At 41.1% G+C, this 14,652-nt stretch overlaps 1 protein-coding gene across 4 annotated transcripts in view; it reads right to left on the bottom strand.

Annotated features, from left to right (window-relative positions):
• PTPN6 (protein tyrosine phosphatase non-receptor type 6) overlaps positions 1–14,652 on the bottom strand; it is a 44,476-nt gene that overhangs the window by 6,922 nt on the left and 22,902 nt on the right. For all 4 annotated transcript variants that reach the window (XM_060762594.2, XM_060762595.2, XM_060762596.2 and 1 more), the window contains 8 exons: positions 10,945–11,167; positions 9,427–9,543; positions 6,443–6,556; positions 4,752–4,848; positions 3,711–3,790; positions 2,606–2,755; positions 1,694–1,825; positions 92–246 (listed from right to left, as the gene is read on the bottom strand). In XM_060762594.2, the coding sequence (XP_060618577.2) occupies positions 92–246; positions 1,694–1,825; positions 2,606–2,755; positions 3,711–3,790; positions 4,752–4,848; positions 6,443–6,556; positions 9,427–9,543; positions 10,945–11,167 (1,068 nt within the window). The remainder of the gene's footprint in view (positions 1–91; positions 247–1,693; positions 1,826–2,605; positions 2,756–3,710; positions 3,791–4,751; positions 4,849–6,442; positions 6,557–9,426; positions 9,544–10,944; positions 11,168–14,652) is intronic.

Genomic DNA, 14,652 nt, shown 5'->3' with positions numbered 1-14,652 from the left:
TACCTTCCAGATTAGCTTTCTGACCATTCTGTGGATTTCATATCCAGCAAAAGACTAATTCCTCAAGATTTGTGCCAACTAGCTGGCTTACCTGCAGTGTACTACAATGGCTCCAGCCTCAGGGACACTCTCTTGCTTCTGGTTGATTTGGTCAAGGAAGCCAAGAACTCCTCCAGGTTCACTGGGAACGCCATGGTCAGGCCAGCTCAGGTACTGGTAATGCCAAATGTCTCTCACAGCCTCACCCTAAACAACAACAAGGGCAACATCACAGCCTCATGCAGCAGAAATCTGCTACCCCCTCTGTCTCTTGTCCTCTCTCCCCTTTGCTCTTCCCATCTGAAAACCTGCCTCACTTCCTGGACCAACAATTTGAGGATGGACTAATTCCCCATCTACACTGACATATAATGTAGTTTGAAATCAAATGGCTTAAACTAAAATAAATTAAACCGGTTAAACTGCTGCAGAAAAACTTATTGACCAAAAGGTGGGTAGTTCAAAGCCACAGGTCAGGGTGAACTCCCACTGCCAACCCTAGCTTCTGCCTACCTAGCAGTTCGAAAACATGTAATGTGAGTAGATCACATTCACTGCTTCAGCTGGAAGGTAAAGGCACCCTGCAGCCATGTTGGCAAAAACATGACCAGGAGGGAGAACAGGCTCCTTGGCATGGAAAATGGAACAAGAGCACCTCCCCATGGCCGAAGTTGAGTATTGCCCCCAGACACTGGAGATGGAAAGGGAAACCTTTGCCTTTGTTTGTATATTGTATGTCATTGTTCACTGTATAAAAGGCATTTAATGTTTGTCTATATATGTGTATACTGTGATCCACACTGAGTCCCCTCAGTGAGCTAGAACACAATATAAATAAAGCGTATTATTATTATTGTTATTCTCACATAATGCAGCCCAATGCAGTTAAATGGCATTATATGAGCTTCCACTCAGTTTTAAAATGGATCCATCAACCCCAATGAACAAGCCTAGCTCTACCTGCCTGAAGGTGGCTTTGAAGGCATGGGGTAAGCCGCAAGGAAATTGGTAGACTTTGTTCAACTGCACAGGTGTTCATTGAAGTCGGTTAAAATAAGTCACTAATTAATTGCAGTCCCGGCATACCCAAACTCTACAAATCACAACTCTGTGATTATTCCTACACTTCAAAAATTAGTTATTTTAAGATCCTTTTGGGTTTAAATTGTGTTATCGTGTGTGTCAGACCCCTTCTATACTGCCATATAATCCAGATTGTCAAAATAATCCACATTATCTGATTTGAACTGGATTATATGAGTCTACACAACCAGATAATCCAGTTCAAAGCAATTAATCTGGATTTTATATGGCAGTGTATGGGCCTCGACAGCTCTGCTAAAGCATTTTGAAGGTCAGGCAAATTATGATGTACAGATTCATATTCAAATCAATGACAAAAGAAGCTTCTTCTGGAACCAACTATATTGCAGAACAAGGAAAGAGTTTAACCTCATGTCTGTTGCCTGAACTAAAAGCATCCCACAAACCACCACCACCCTTATATAGACAAATTTAAAATAATTTAAAACTATTTCCTGATTTGTTAGCATAACCACAACACTGCTAGTTGACTTTCTCTCACATACTTCAAATACTTTCTCTCACATACTTCTGCCGGCAATTTATTAAGACTAGCAATTGTATTACTTACATTATCGACAGGTGAGATACGGAGCTGTCGGAGTTTATACTCAAGGGCGTCATGTTCTCCAATGTTTTCCACTATGTATGGTCTATATTCTTTGCTGCTTCCCACCTCTGGCCAGTAAGGGACACATTTGTTCTAGAAGGAAACACATTTTCCTCAGGTTAAATGTCTACAGAAATTTTTAGAAATCCAAAAACGTTTTAGCAAGTCATGGAAACAGTTGGGAAGCAGAAGCAGCTGGCAGAACCTTTCACATCACACCTATAGCATTTCCACTGAAAGCTGACTCAACCACCACCCAATTTTTCCCATCCATCACCATACATCTGTAAGCTAGAATTTAGAAACAATAGGGAATGGCAGGTAATCAAATCACCAACAATCAAAGAGCATTCTGAACTCCACCAATGATGGAACTGAACCAAACTTGGCACACAGAACTCTCATGACCAACAGAAAATACTGGAACAGTTTGGTGGGCATTGACCCTGAGTTTTGGAGCTGTAGTTTACCTACATCCAGAGAGCACTGTGGACTCAATCAATGATGGATCTGGACCAAATTTGGCACAAATACTCAATATGCCCCAATGTGAACACCAGTGGAGTTTGGGGAAAATAGACCTTGACATTTGGGAGTTGTAACGACAGAATTGGGCCAAACTTCCCACACAGAACCCCCATGAACAACAGAAAATACTGTGATTTCTGATGCTCTTTGGCGACCCCTCTGATATCCTCCTTACGACACCCCCCCCCCAAGGGTCCCGACCGCCAGGTTGAGAAATGCTGTACTAAACTCTATGACTAGAGTTTAGTCACTGAAGACAAAAGAAACAAATGATAAGGTATATATTGTGAAGGCAGGTGGATGACCGGATCAGACTCCTTTTGGAGGACAAGGGCTTCTACTTACCCTTCCTTTCTCCACCTCCCGGGTGGTCATCACAATGATACGTGAATTTTCCTGCCATACCATCTGCCAGAAATCATTGACGGTGGCGTCCAGGCAACCTTGGCTAGCAATATATGTTTTGGTGCACTCTTCAGGGCTAACCATTGTGTTCTGCAAAGAATCAGAAACACCAGGAACTGCTTTCATGTTGGAAATGCAAACAAACAACTGGGACTTTTTACTATTTGTGGTGGACTTGTCCAAAAGCTAAAGAGTACTGGATAAAAATCCAAAGAGACATGGAAACTATATTAAAGTGCAAAATCCCATTGAAACCAGAACTTTTCCTTTTGGAAATATTAGACAAGCAGGCATTGAAATGCCAAGAAAGAATCTCTCTTTATATGATAACAGTGGCAAGAATTGAATATGCAAAACTATGGAAACAACAAAACCCACCAAGATCAGAAAATTGGCTTACAAATGTTTTTGAAATGGCCGAAATGCCTCCACCTTCGTAACTCCTCAACAGATGGCAGTACTGGTATGTGGCAGGTAGTGGCTTATTCAGTAGACTCTCCTCTACAGTTCCATTTTGGGAGGAAGCCTTAGCATTGAATGGTTGTGTTGTTAAAGTGTGAAGTATGGAACCCTGAGCAGACGTTTGGTCAATGCGACTCAAGAAATGTGCAGTCATTAAATTCTTGACCGCAGAAGGTACCACCCCAAAGGAGATTAATCAGAGAATGCAAGCTGTTTATGGTGATTGTGTTGATGTGAGTACTGTGTGTCATTGGGCAAGTAAGTTTAAAGATGTTGAGGTGACACCTTCTGCTGTCAAGAATTCAAAGACTGCACATTGCATAAGTCGCATTGACCGACCATCTGTGCAGGGTTCTGTACTTCGCACTTTAACAACACAACCGTTCAATGCTAAGGCTTCCTGCCAAAATGGAATTGTAGAGGAGAGTCTACTGAACAAGCCAGTACTTGCTACATACCAGTACTGCCATCTGTTGAGGAGTTACGAAGGTGGAGATATTACTTTTCATTCAACCCTCGTATAATAAACACAAGGCTTCTTTTGCTCCGCCTGCTCACCCCAGCAGGGGACTCTTTTCCTCACCTTGATGTAGTTGGCATTGATATAATCCGATCCAGCAACATTCCCATCTCTGTCTTGGAGGATGACACGGGAGCGGTCAACTAGAAGAGCAGAGTTAACATGTCACTAAAGCAACAGTGCCTTTGGGTAAGGTGGCATTTGCAAGCTGAGTAGTACAAAGAAGACAGATATCATGACAAGGCTTTGCAAATCATCTCCCTCCCTCAATCTCTCTCTTTTTTTCATTATCTGGGGAAAATTACATTAAAGGGACAACCAAATTGCTAGGACGCCCATGAGTCTAATTGTTCTGGTGCAGAAAGAAGCCTGGTTGCCCATAGTTTACAGAACTTACTACCACACATTGTTACAATGGCTCCAAAAGTGACTGGACAAATCAAGGGAAGAAAGAGCAGCCAATGTCTCTTAGGCTTTTAAACAGAGACTGGATGGCCAACTGTTGGGAGTGCTTCGAATGCAATTTTCCTGCTTCTTGGCAGGGGATTGGACTGGATGACCCACGAAGTCTCTTCCAACTCTATGATTCTATAATTTTATGATTATAGGCTGGATCTACACTGCTTTGACAACCTTCCTGGAGCAAGACACCAAGATGAGGGATGGTGTGAGTTTGCCTTTTGTAACTGAATCCATTTGAATGCTGCCCTAGAGGAGTCTCATCCAAATACTACAGAAATAATGTTCTCCCAAAATAATCCCCCACAGATCAATCTCTCCACCTCAAACAACCTCAGCTTCAATACTTGAAGCCAATAGTGTTAGACGAAGAGCCCTTTCACACAGCCATATATCCCAGAATATCAAGGCAGAAAATCCCTCAATATCTGCTTTGAACTGGGTTATTTGAGTCCGCGCTGCTATATATTCCAGTTTAAAGTAGATAATGTGGGATTTTAGTCAATCCTCCTTTATTAGGAGGTGGTCTTTCCAGCCAGAACTTAGTCTCTGTGACAATGTTCTACTTCAGTTTGGAGCATTTGCTTCTTTGAAGCACTGAACAGACAATATTTCTTGCTGAGAGAGATAACGCTCAAAACTCACATGGCAAAATGTTCTTATAGCGGTTCTTGCACTTATTTTCTGGTCTTTGGCCCTCAGTCCGTTCATGCAAATTCTTAGTCTCCTGTTTCTGCAAGCTCTGCAAAAGAAAGAGGTGGAGAAGAAGGACATTTAGGGAAGAGAGAGGCTCACGTGGCACATCGGAAAGTGGGAGAGGATACTTACTGAATATACTTGAGTATAAGCCTAGTTTTCAACCCCTTTTAGAGGCTGAAAAAGCTCCCCTTGGCTTATACTCAAGTCCAAGGTTATTTATTATTTACTCTTTATTAGAATTATTTTATTAAATTTATTATTTTACTCTATTTATTATTATTATTATTAAATTTACATTATTTACTCTATTATTATTATTATTATTATTATTATTATTATTATTATTGAATTTCTTATTTTTCTCTATTTATTATTGTTATTATCCTATTTATTATTTTACTCTCTTAATTATTATTGGAAGGATATGCAAGCACACTTACACTGAAGAAGGTTAGAATAACAAGATGACACCGATGAATATATGCTTTAACGTTTTTTATTTATGTTTTATATTGTAATGTTGATTGTTTTTAATGGCACTTTTATGAATGCCTGACATTGAATTGTGTCAATCTGTAACCCACCTTGAGTCGCTGTATGATTGAGAAAGGCAGGCTATAAATATCGTAAATAAATAAATTTATTTATCTATTATTTATTTACATTTATATACCGCTTTTCTCAGCCCCTAGGCAACTCAAAGCAGTTAACAACAGCAAAATTCAATGCAAAACATTACAAAACTAATATAGGACAGTTAAAAACAGTAGCATCATCAACAATTAAACATCAATAAATATCGTAAATAAATAAAGGTTTAATCAGAGTTTGACAGTCTTATCTTAAATTACATTTCTATGTAAATATTCAAAAACATTTAACCTACCGATGCTTCTATTACTGTAATTTTATTGGTATCTATTTTTATTTTGAAATTTACCAGTAGCTGCTGCATTTCCCACCCACGACTTATACTCGAGTCAATACGTTTTCCCAGTGTTTTTGTGGTAAAATTAGGTGACTCAGCTTATATTCAGGCTTACACTCAAGTATATATGGGTAAATGTTAAATACAAGGTTCAAAAGCAGCTAGCAAAAATAAATGTTTGGAATCAACTTCCAAGTCCTGCCCTGAAGCATGAGACGATAGCGGCATCATCAGCATAGAGCAATAAGGGGATTCTTCTTGTTCCAAGCTTGGGGAAATGTCTGATAAGATTTCTTCCAGATAATTTATGAATATATGAAAAAAGGTAGGGGCAAGTCACTTCCTATTGGGAAAAGGTCTGATTTGGGGGCTTAAAACAATTAATCAATTGTTTTAATTATTGTTTTAATATTTTTAATATTTTAATGTATTGCTGATTGTTTTATTATGATGACACCGTATGGTGTTTGTGAGGCCACCTTGAGTCCCCTCTTGGGGGTGAGAAGAGCGAGGTATAAATATAGGAAATAAATAAATAAATAAATAAAACAACTCAAGTGGGTCCAAATTGTCTCCCACACTTACCTCAGGAACATCATAGAGCAAAAAAAATGGAGCTTAAAAATCTGAGCCCACAAAAACATCCTTAGGATCCCCATTCAGTCCGTGGGCCACTCTCCTCCCACTCCAAGCGCAACTCTCTACTTACATCAAACTCCTCCCAGAAGCCACCTTTGGCTGCCTCTTCTATTTGGCTCCTCTTGTTGAGCATTTGAACCCTGTCTTCAATGTCAGCTGCATTCACCCGGGTGGCGTTAAAAGGCTGGAGCAAGGGATAAGCACACAAAAAACGTGGTTCAAAGAAGGTGCTTCTCCAAGACAGAAATAAAAGGTAGGAATCAAAGGACAAGGCTTTGTGGCACATCAGAATGTGGATGGGTTCATCCCTGTCAATGCATTGCTTCAAACAGTTCCAGTTGAGACCCTCATCCCACACTTGTCCTGCTTCACCCAGGATGGATCTACACTGCCATAGATTATCAAAGCAGATAATCCACATTTTCTGCTTTGAACCGGATTATATGAGTCTACACTGCCATGTAATCCTGTTCAAATAAAATAATCTGGATTTTATATGACAGCGTAGATCCATCCTAAGGCTGCATCTACTTCACTATAGAATTACTGTAGTTTGACACCGCTTTAAACTGCATGGCTCAATGCATTCTAAACATGGGATTTGGCATTTGGTGAAGGACTAAAACTATAGTGCAATAATAGATACAGAATATGTGCAATGATTATTGGAATGGCCTGGATTATGATTGTGGGTGGCGTGATTTTAATAGTGAATGGAATTTTTAAAAATGTTTTAAAGTGTATTAATTTCAATTTTGAATTTTAACTTAAATGTATTTTAATTGTATGTTGTTTAAAGGCATTCAATAGCTGCCTATATGTAAATCCGCCTTGAGTCCCTTTCGGAGTAGAGAAAGGTGGGATATAAGTAGAGTAAATAAGTAAATAAATAAGGAAGGAAGGCTAGAGACTTTGTAAAGCCACGGCTCATAGAATCATAGAGTTGGAAGAGACCTCATGGGCCATCCAGTCCAACCTCCTTGCCAAGAAGCAGGAAAATTGCATTCAAAGCACCCCCAACAGATGGCCATCCAGCCTCTGTTCAAAAGCTTCCAAAGGAGGAGCCTCCACCACACTCCGGGGCAGAGAGTTCCACTGCTGAACAGCTCTCACAGTCAAGAAGTTCTTCCTCATGTTCAGATGGAATCTCCTCTCTTGTAGTTTGAAGCCATTTTTCCGCATCCTAGACTCAAGGGCACCATGATTACATAACATTGAGCCATGGCAGTTAAAATGGAGCTAAACTGCATTGTAAATACACCATCTATTTCCCTGAAGAAGGTTTAAACCGTTCCTTAGGCAAAACCACTTCCCCCAATTATTTTGGACAGAAGAAGAATATCTCTCCTCAATCTTTTCTATACATATTCCATACTTTGAAAAGTTTCTTGTCAGATACTTTACATTTTACTTGCTACAGACGAGAGGATAGGAGAAGTCTGAGGCTGAGTTTACTTTTGAAATCCAAGTTTTATGATTTGTTTGAACAAATCATGTCTTTCTTCACTATCGTCTACTTTAGCTTTGTGCTTCTTCAGCTGTTTAAAAGGAAATACCTAACAAGCATTATAAAAAATAGCAATGGAGACAGTCAGGCAAGGGGAACCCCCCTTTTTATGAACAGCCATATTTACCTGCCGATTTGGTTTGTTTTCTTTTTTAAAAAAAATAATGTTTTACAGTATATACAATGTAACAGTACAGTAATAAACTGTAGTTTAAACCTTGCTGTTTATCTCATCCTCCCTCCCCTCTCCTAATTATAGATGCATAGAAACTACATCCCCGTCAATCCTATTACTAATCAATTATCCTCTGTTTACTTGTCTGTTTTTTTATCAATAGTTGTATCTTGCCTTGGTCATTTATCAAAAATTTCTCCTGTTTTAAGTCTGCTATTGCTCTAGCACATATAGGTAGTAAATATCTGAGCCGCGGTGGTGCAATGGGTTAAACCCTTGTACTGCTGAACTGCTGACATGAAGGTCAGCAGTTCAAATCTGTAAGATGGGGTGAGCTCCCATCTGTCAGCTCCAGTTGCTGTCAACCTAACAGTTTGAAAAAATACAAAATGTGAGTAGATAAATAGGTACCGCTTCAGCAGGAAAAGGCAAAGAGATGCTCCAAAGCAACCTTGCCGGCCACACAACCAGGAGATGACAACGCAGGCTCCTCGCTTTGCAAAAGAGCCAGAGATGAGCACCACCTCCAGAAGCCAGAAATGAAAGGAGAAGCCTCTGCCTTGGTTTGAGTTTCTGTGTCTCATTTTATAGGAATGTAAAGGCATAGACCAGGGGTCCTCAAACTATGGCCCGGGGGCTGAATACGGCCCTCCAAGGTCATTTACCCGGCCCTCACTCAGGGTCAACCTAAGTCAGAAACGACTTGAAAGCACACAACAACAATCCTATCTCATCGGCCAAAAACAGGCCCACACTTCCCAATGAAATGCTAATAAGGTTGTTGTTGTAGGTTTTTTCCGGGCTATATGGTCATGTTCTAGAGGCATTTTCTCCTGACGTTACACCTGTATCTATGGCAAGCATCCTCAGAGGTAGTGAGGTCTATTGGAACTAGGAAAATGGGTTTATATATCTGTGGAATGACCAGGGTGGGACAAAGGACTCTTGTCTGCTGGAGCTAGATGTGAATGTTTCAAGTGACCACCTTGATTAGCATTTGATGGCCTGCCAATATATTAAATACTAATAAGTTTATATTTGTTAAAATTGTTCTTCATTTTAATTATTGTATTGTTCTAAAGTGTTTTTTGTACTACAAATAAAATATGTGCACTGTGCATAGGAATTCATTCTTTTTTTTTCCAAATTGTAATCCGGCCCTCCAACAGTTTGAGGGATTGTGACCTGGCCCTTTGTTTAAAAAGTTTGTGGACCCCTGGCATAGACTGTTTGCCTATATATGTAAATGCTGTAATCCGCTCTGAGTCTTCTAGTCTTTTATTATTAAGTGGTTTCTATATTACCTTGAACACACTCCGTTTTACTTCTTCTCTCTCCAATCTTACTTTGTATGTTAATTTTTCATATTTACCTGTCTTAAATACACATAGGATCCAGATGCCTCTTCAATGCCAGCCTTCTTAAAATGATCCACGAGGTCAGACAAATTGCTGAATTTTTCTGGGCCACCGATAGTGTATTTTCCTTTCTAAAGTAAACAATACTGAATATTAATTTTCTGAGGATTTTGTCAAGACCAACACAAATTACTCTGGGGCCATGTGGCCACGCTAAAATGTCCGTTCTCCTGATCACAGTGGCTACAGTTGGCAGTTTGAATCCGCAAGATGGGGTGAGCTCCTGCTGTTAGCCCTAGCTCCTGCCAACCTAGCAGTTTGAAAACATGCAAATGTGAGTAGATCAATAGGTACCGCATTGGTGGGAAAAGGCAAAAAGACGCTCCAAGCAGTCATGCCGGCCACATGACCAGGAGGTGTCTACAGATGCAGGAGTTGAGCACCGCCTCCAAAGCTGGGAATGAAAGGAGAAGCCTTGGCCTTTGCCTGTGTGTTTGTTAGAATGTGCTCTTTAACTACCACTATTCACTTTTCCACATAATCACCAGACAATTGGATACATTTCTGCCAACAATGAACAAGTTTTCCGAAGCCGTCACGGAAGAAGTCAATACTCTGTTTTCGCAACCAGCGTCTCATAGTTCTCTCATCCTGGGTACGCATCGTACGCATCTTCCAATAGCCAAGCAAAGCAATAATGTGACCCACACGTTCTTGTGAAATGCCGATTATGCTTGAAATTTCTCTCTGAGTGATACGACGATTGTCCTGAGTCAATCTGTCAACCTTTCACTTGTGAAACTCGTCCAACTCTTTGTTTGTCATGCAAGTCAAATGTTCCCACCTCAACATCTTTAAACTTACTCGCCCAACCACGCACAGTACTAACATCAACACAATCACCATAACCAACTTGCATTCTCTCATGACTCTCCTTTGGGGTGACACATTCTGCTGTCAATAATTCAATGACTGCACATTGCATAAGTCGCATCGACCAACTGTCTGTGCAGGGTTCCATACTTCGCACTTTAACAACACAATCATTCAATGCTAAGGCTTCCCACCAAAATGGAACTGTAGAGGGGAGTCCACTGAACAAGCCGCATACCAGTACTGCCATCTGTTGAGGAGTTACGAAGGTGGAGGCATTACTTTTCATTCAAGCCTCGTACCTTGCTTAAAGAAGAGTCAGATACAAATTCGTAAAGTATACTAACTAAATAAATGAGATTGACGGGGGTCTTGATCATTTCTAAATTTGGAGATGTGAGGCCTTAGCTACACTGCCATATAATCCAGTTTCTGAATCCAGATTATCTGCTTTGAACTGGATTATGTGGCAGTGTATACTCATATAATATACTCATATAATCTAGTTCAAAGCAGAGAATCTGAAGTTAGAAACTGGATTATATGGCAGTGTAGACAGAGCCTAAGGGAAATGCACTGAGGGTGCATGACAGGCTGCCCTGTGGGAAGGAAGAGGGTTCCTGGTTCCTCCTCCCCCTGCCTTACTCCTGGAGTCTCACCTCGCACATGACCTTGACATGAGTGACTTTGAACTGCTCTTTGGGGGTGTTGGTGGCTCCAGCTGGAGTAGCATCACTTCCAGATTTAGGCTGGTCTGTCAGCACAGACAACACAAAATCGCCAGGTTTACTAAGGCTCTCTCGCACCAAGAAGGTCCATGGTGTAGCCTTGGTTTGAAGTAAAGTTTCAGCTGCTGGTCCAGAAAGGTGTCCATGATACCACCTGAGGAGGAGATGTGAACACAGAAGCAGAGTAAATATTGATGGAGCATAACCAGAGTAACAGAAACTATCTGGGGAACCTTCCACACAGCTGTATAAAATCCACATTGAACTGGGTTATATGGCAGTGTGGACTCAGATAACCCAGCGCAGAGCAGATATTGTGGGATTTTCTGACTTGATATTCTGGGTTACATGGCTGTGTGGAAGGTTCCTTAGGGTCACCCAAAATCTGGAATGACTTAAAGGTACACAACAACAACAACCCTAATTAACTTGACTATCTCTTAGAAATGGAGATGAGCACGCCTAGCCATTTCAAGAAATTGGCATCTGAAGGCCCTTCCACACAGCCATATAACCCAGAATATCAAGGCAGAAAATCCCACAGTGTCTGCTTTGAACTGGGTTATCTGAGTCCACACTGCCATATAACCCCGTTCAAAGTAGATAATGTGGGATTTTATACAGCTGTGTGGAAGGGCCTAGATTGAAAGCAGTTGCTCACAACAATAACATACAGGTTGAGGATCTATTATCTGGAATTCTGATATCCAAAGTACGCCCAATTCCAAAATTGTCCACATGGGTGGCTGAGATAGTGACACCTTTGCTTTTTTATGGTTCAATATGCACTTTGTAACATGCACAAAATAATCTAAAATATTGTGTATAAAATTATATATTTAAGGTACGTGTGAAGCAAAACTAAATTTTGTGTTTAGACTTGGGTCTCCTCTCCAAAATATCACATTAGGTACATTTATGGAAGTGCAGGTATTTCAAAATCCATAAATAAATAAATAAATAAATAAATAAAATCTGAAAATCCAGAACACTTTTAGCCCCAAGCATTTTGGATAAGGAATGTTCAACCTCTACTGTTATTACTTGCAAAATCCATTCCCAAATGAATTGCGGATAAGTTTAGAAGGACAAAAACACTGAAGGGATAGTAGGTTACATTATCGTCCCTCCTAATCTATAAATCCCAACACTTTGATCCTGTGAACCCTGGCTCCACTATCCCACTCCATGTTTACATCAAATCGATTACTGTCCATTATTCTAACAATTCTAATAATAATACTGTAAGACACATTAATTGTTCTATTTCCATTATATTTTGCCAGGGGCAAAATTTCCAAGCCCAGGTTTGCAAAGGCAAGGCAAAATTATGTGAGCATATCTCAGGCCCCTTCTACACTGCCATATAAAAACTAGATTCTTTGCTTTGAACTGGATTATATGACAGTGTAGACTCATATAATCCACTTCAAAGTAGATAATGTGGATTATCAGATTTGATAATCTGGATTATATGGTAGTGTAGAAGGGGCCTTAATTAGGATCCCATGCTCTCTCAGCCCAAAGCAGAGAATAACAACAGCAACAAAAACAAACAAGAAGCAGTACAATGACCATCACCAGCAAATATTAACAATTTCCATAGCAATACCAGGACTGTCAAGTGACACACACAGGGACTACAGGCGGCACGCTAGTATGCCCCAACACACGCTTTGGAAAGCTCTGCTCTAGGGATCACTTCTTATTAGTGAGACTCTAATTTATTTATTTTTTTGTTGTGTCAGGAGTGACTTGAGAAACTGCAAGTGCTTCTGGTGTGAGAGAATTGGCTGTCTGCTAGGACATTTCCCAGGGGACGCCCAGATGATTTGATGTTTTATCATCCTTGTGGAAGGCTTCTCTCATGTCCCCGCATGAGGAGCTGGAGCTGATAGAGGGAGCTCATCCGCCTCTCCCCTGATTCAAACCTGCGACCTGTTGGTCTTCAGTCCTGCTGGCACAGGGGTTTAACCCACTGCGCCACCGGGGACTCTGATGCTGGATATGGAAGGATCTAATATACAAGCAACGGTGACGAAGCACAACTTCCAGGGGCCAAAACATTGCTCTCAAAACTACTTCCATCATCTAAGTAAAAGCAGCCCCCAAAATCCATCCAGAGCGATTATCATGTTTGACAATACGGATAGCTTCCAAAAAGTCGACAATAATCCATAGGATGACACTCCTTTTTTCCCATTCTTTCAGAAAACAAACCCCAGGGGGCAGGCCCGTAGCCAGGATTTTGATTCGGGGGGGGGGGAGGGGCTGAGTTTGTTTCGGGGGGGCGGGCTGAGTCTGAGTGAAAGAGGGTCTACCCTAGCAAACCTTTTGCATCGTTACCCCAATACCCCCATGCATATGGGATATATTGAGCATGGTGATCAGATCATGATATGAATAAACATAACAGTTTAAATAATGCACCAGTAAGGCCTTTCCGCGAACCATCATGAGAATTTCGGGGGGGGGCTGAAGCCCCTCAAGCCCCCTCCCCCCCCCGGCTACATGCCTGCCAGGGGGTGACTATGGTACTTTCTATTCCAAAAGCAGTCCTGAAGTGCAATTGCAATAGATCCAGAAAATCAAGTTTCATTGGTTGGCCAATACCACACACCCAGACTCCTTGCCTAATAAGAGGGAATGGTTTATATTGCTCAAGTCAAGGTCATGGCTGGCTACTAGGCTTGTACATTTGTATAGAATCAGTATCAGTTTCAGTTTGTTTTATTCATAAGCCCCTGTTTTCCTTTTTGCGCACCTCCCGAAATTGGCTGCTTTTTCGAAAGGGCGTTTTTGTTCTACGAACAAAAAAATGAAAATTTTCAGTCCATTGGTGGCAATGGCCAGCCTTCCCCAGGCTCCCCTTCACCTTAGTTTTAGGGCTAGATCCTTCATTACCACCTGGATTAAAAGCATCAGAGTTACTTAGGATGCCACTCTTCCTGTGATGCTTTCTCCTCAGTCTGCAGAGGAGACCTGGGTTTAAAGAAAGTGTTTAAGATACCACTCTTCCTGTGATGCTTTCCCCTCCGTTTACAGAGGACGTGGGTGGCGGTGGTTGAGGCAAAGCAGGCAGACAACAGGTGAGGCAGACAGCGGCCCAACAGGCAGGGCTCTGAAGGAAGAGCATGTGGCAGTTCTCAGTGGGACCACATGAGGAGTGCCATGAAAAACAGGCCAGGAGCCGGTAACCACTACTGCTTGCTTTCGTGTCGAGTTTAATTTCGTGCTGGAAGGGGGCTTCCCGTTATGTGCTCCCAAAAGGAATGAAAGGAATGAAATAACAAATTAAACAGACAAAACGAATTCCGTGCACGACTCTACTGGCTATTATTTATTTTCCCTGTCCAGGAGGAATCCAGCACCTGCACAGAAACAGTTTTTAAGGTCTTCTTCTGGAGTGAAAAGTTCTCCATACAGCTTGAAATGACAGGAGTGGGGGTGGGGTTGCAGGTTTTGTATGGAGATGAGACTTGGAGGATTTAACCTGTCATCGCAGTTTTGGATTGTTATCTTTTAAAAAAACTTTTAGCCGTGCTGTTTATGGCTCTTTTGCTTTTCAAGATTTTATTTTTCATATGTGTGTGTATGGGACAGATGTATATATATATACACACACTAGCCGTCCCCTGC

This window comes from Anolis sagrei, chromosome 2 (assembly GCF_037176765.1).
Source record: "Anolis sagrei isolate rAnoSag1 chromosome 2, rAnoSag1.mat, whole genome shotgun sequence".
NCBI lineage: Eukaryota > Metazoa > Chordata > Lepidosauria > Squamata > Dactyloidae > Anolis > Anolis sagrei.
The sequence above is the reverse complement of the archived record's forward strand: the minus strand, read 5'-3'. Positions and strand labels throughout refer to the sequence as shown.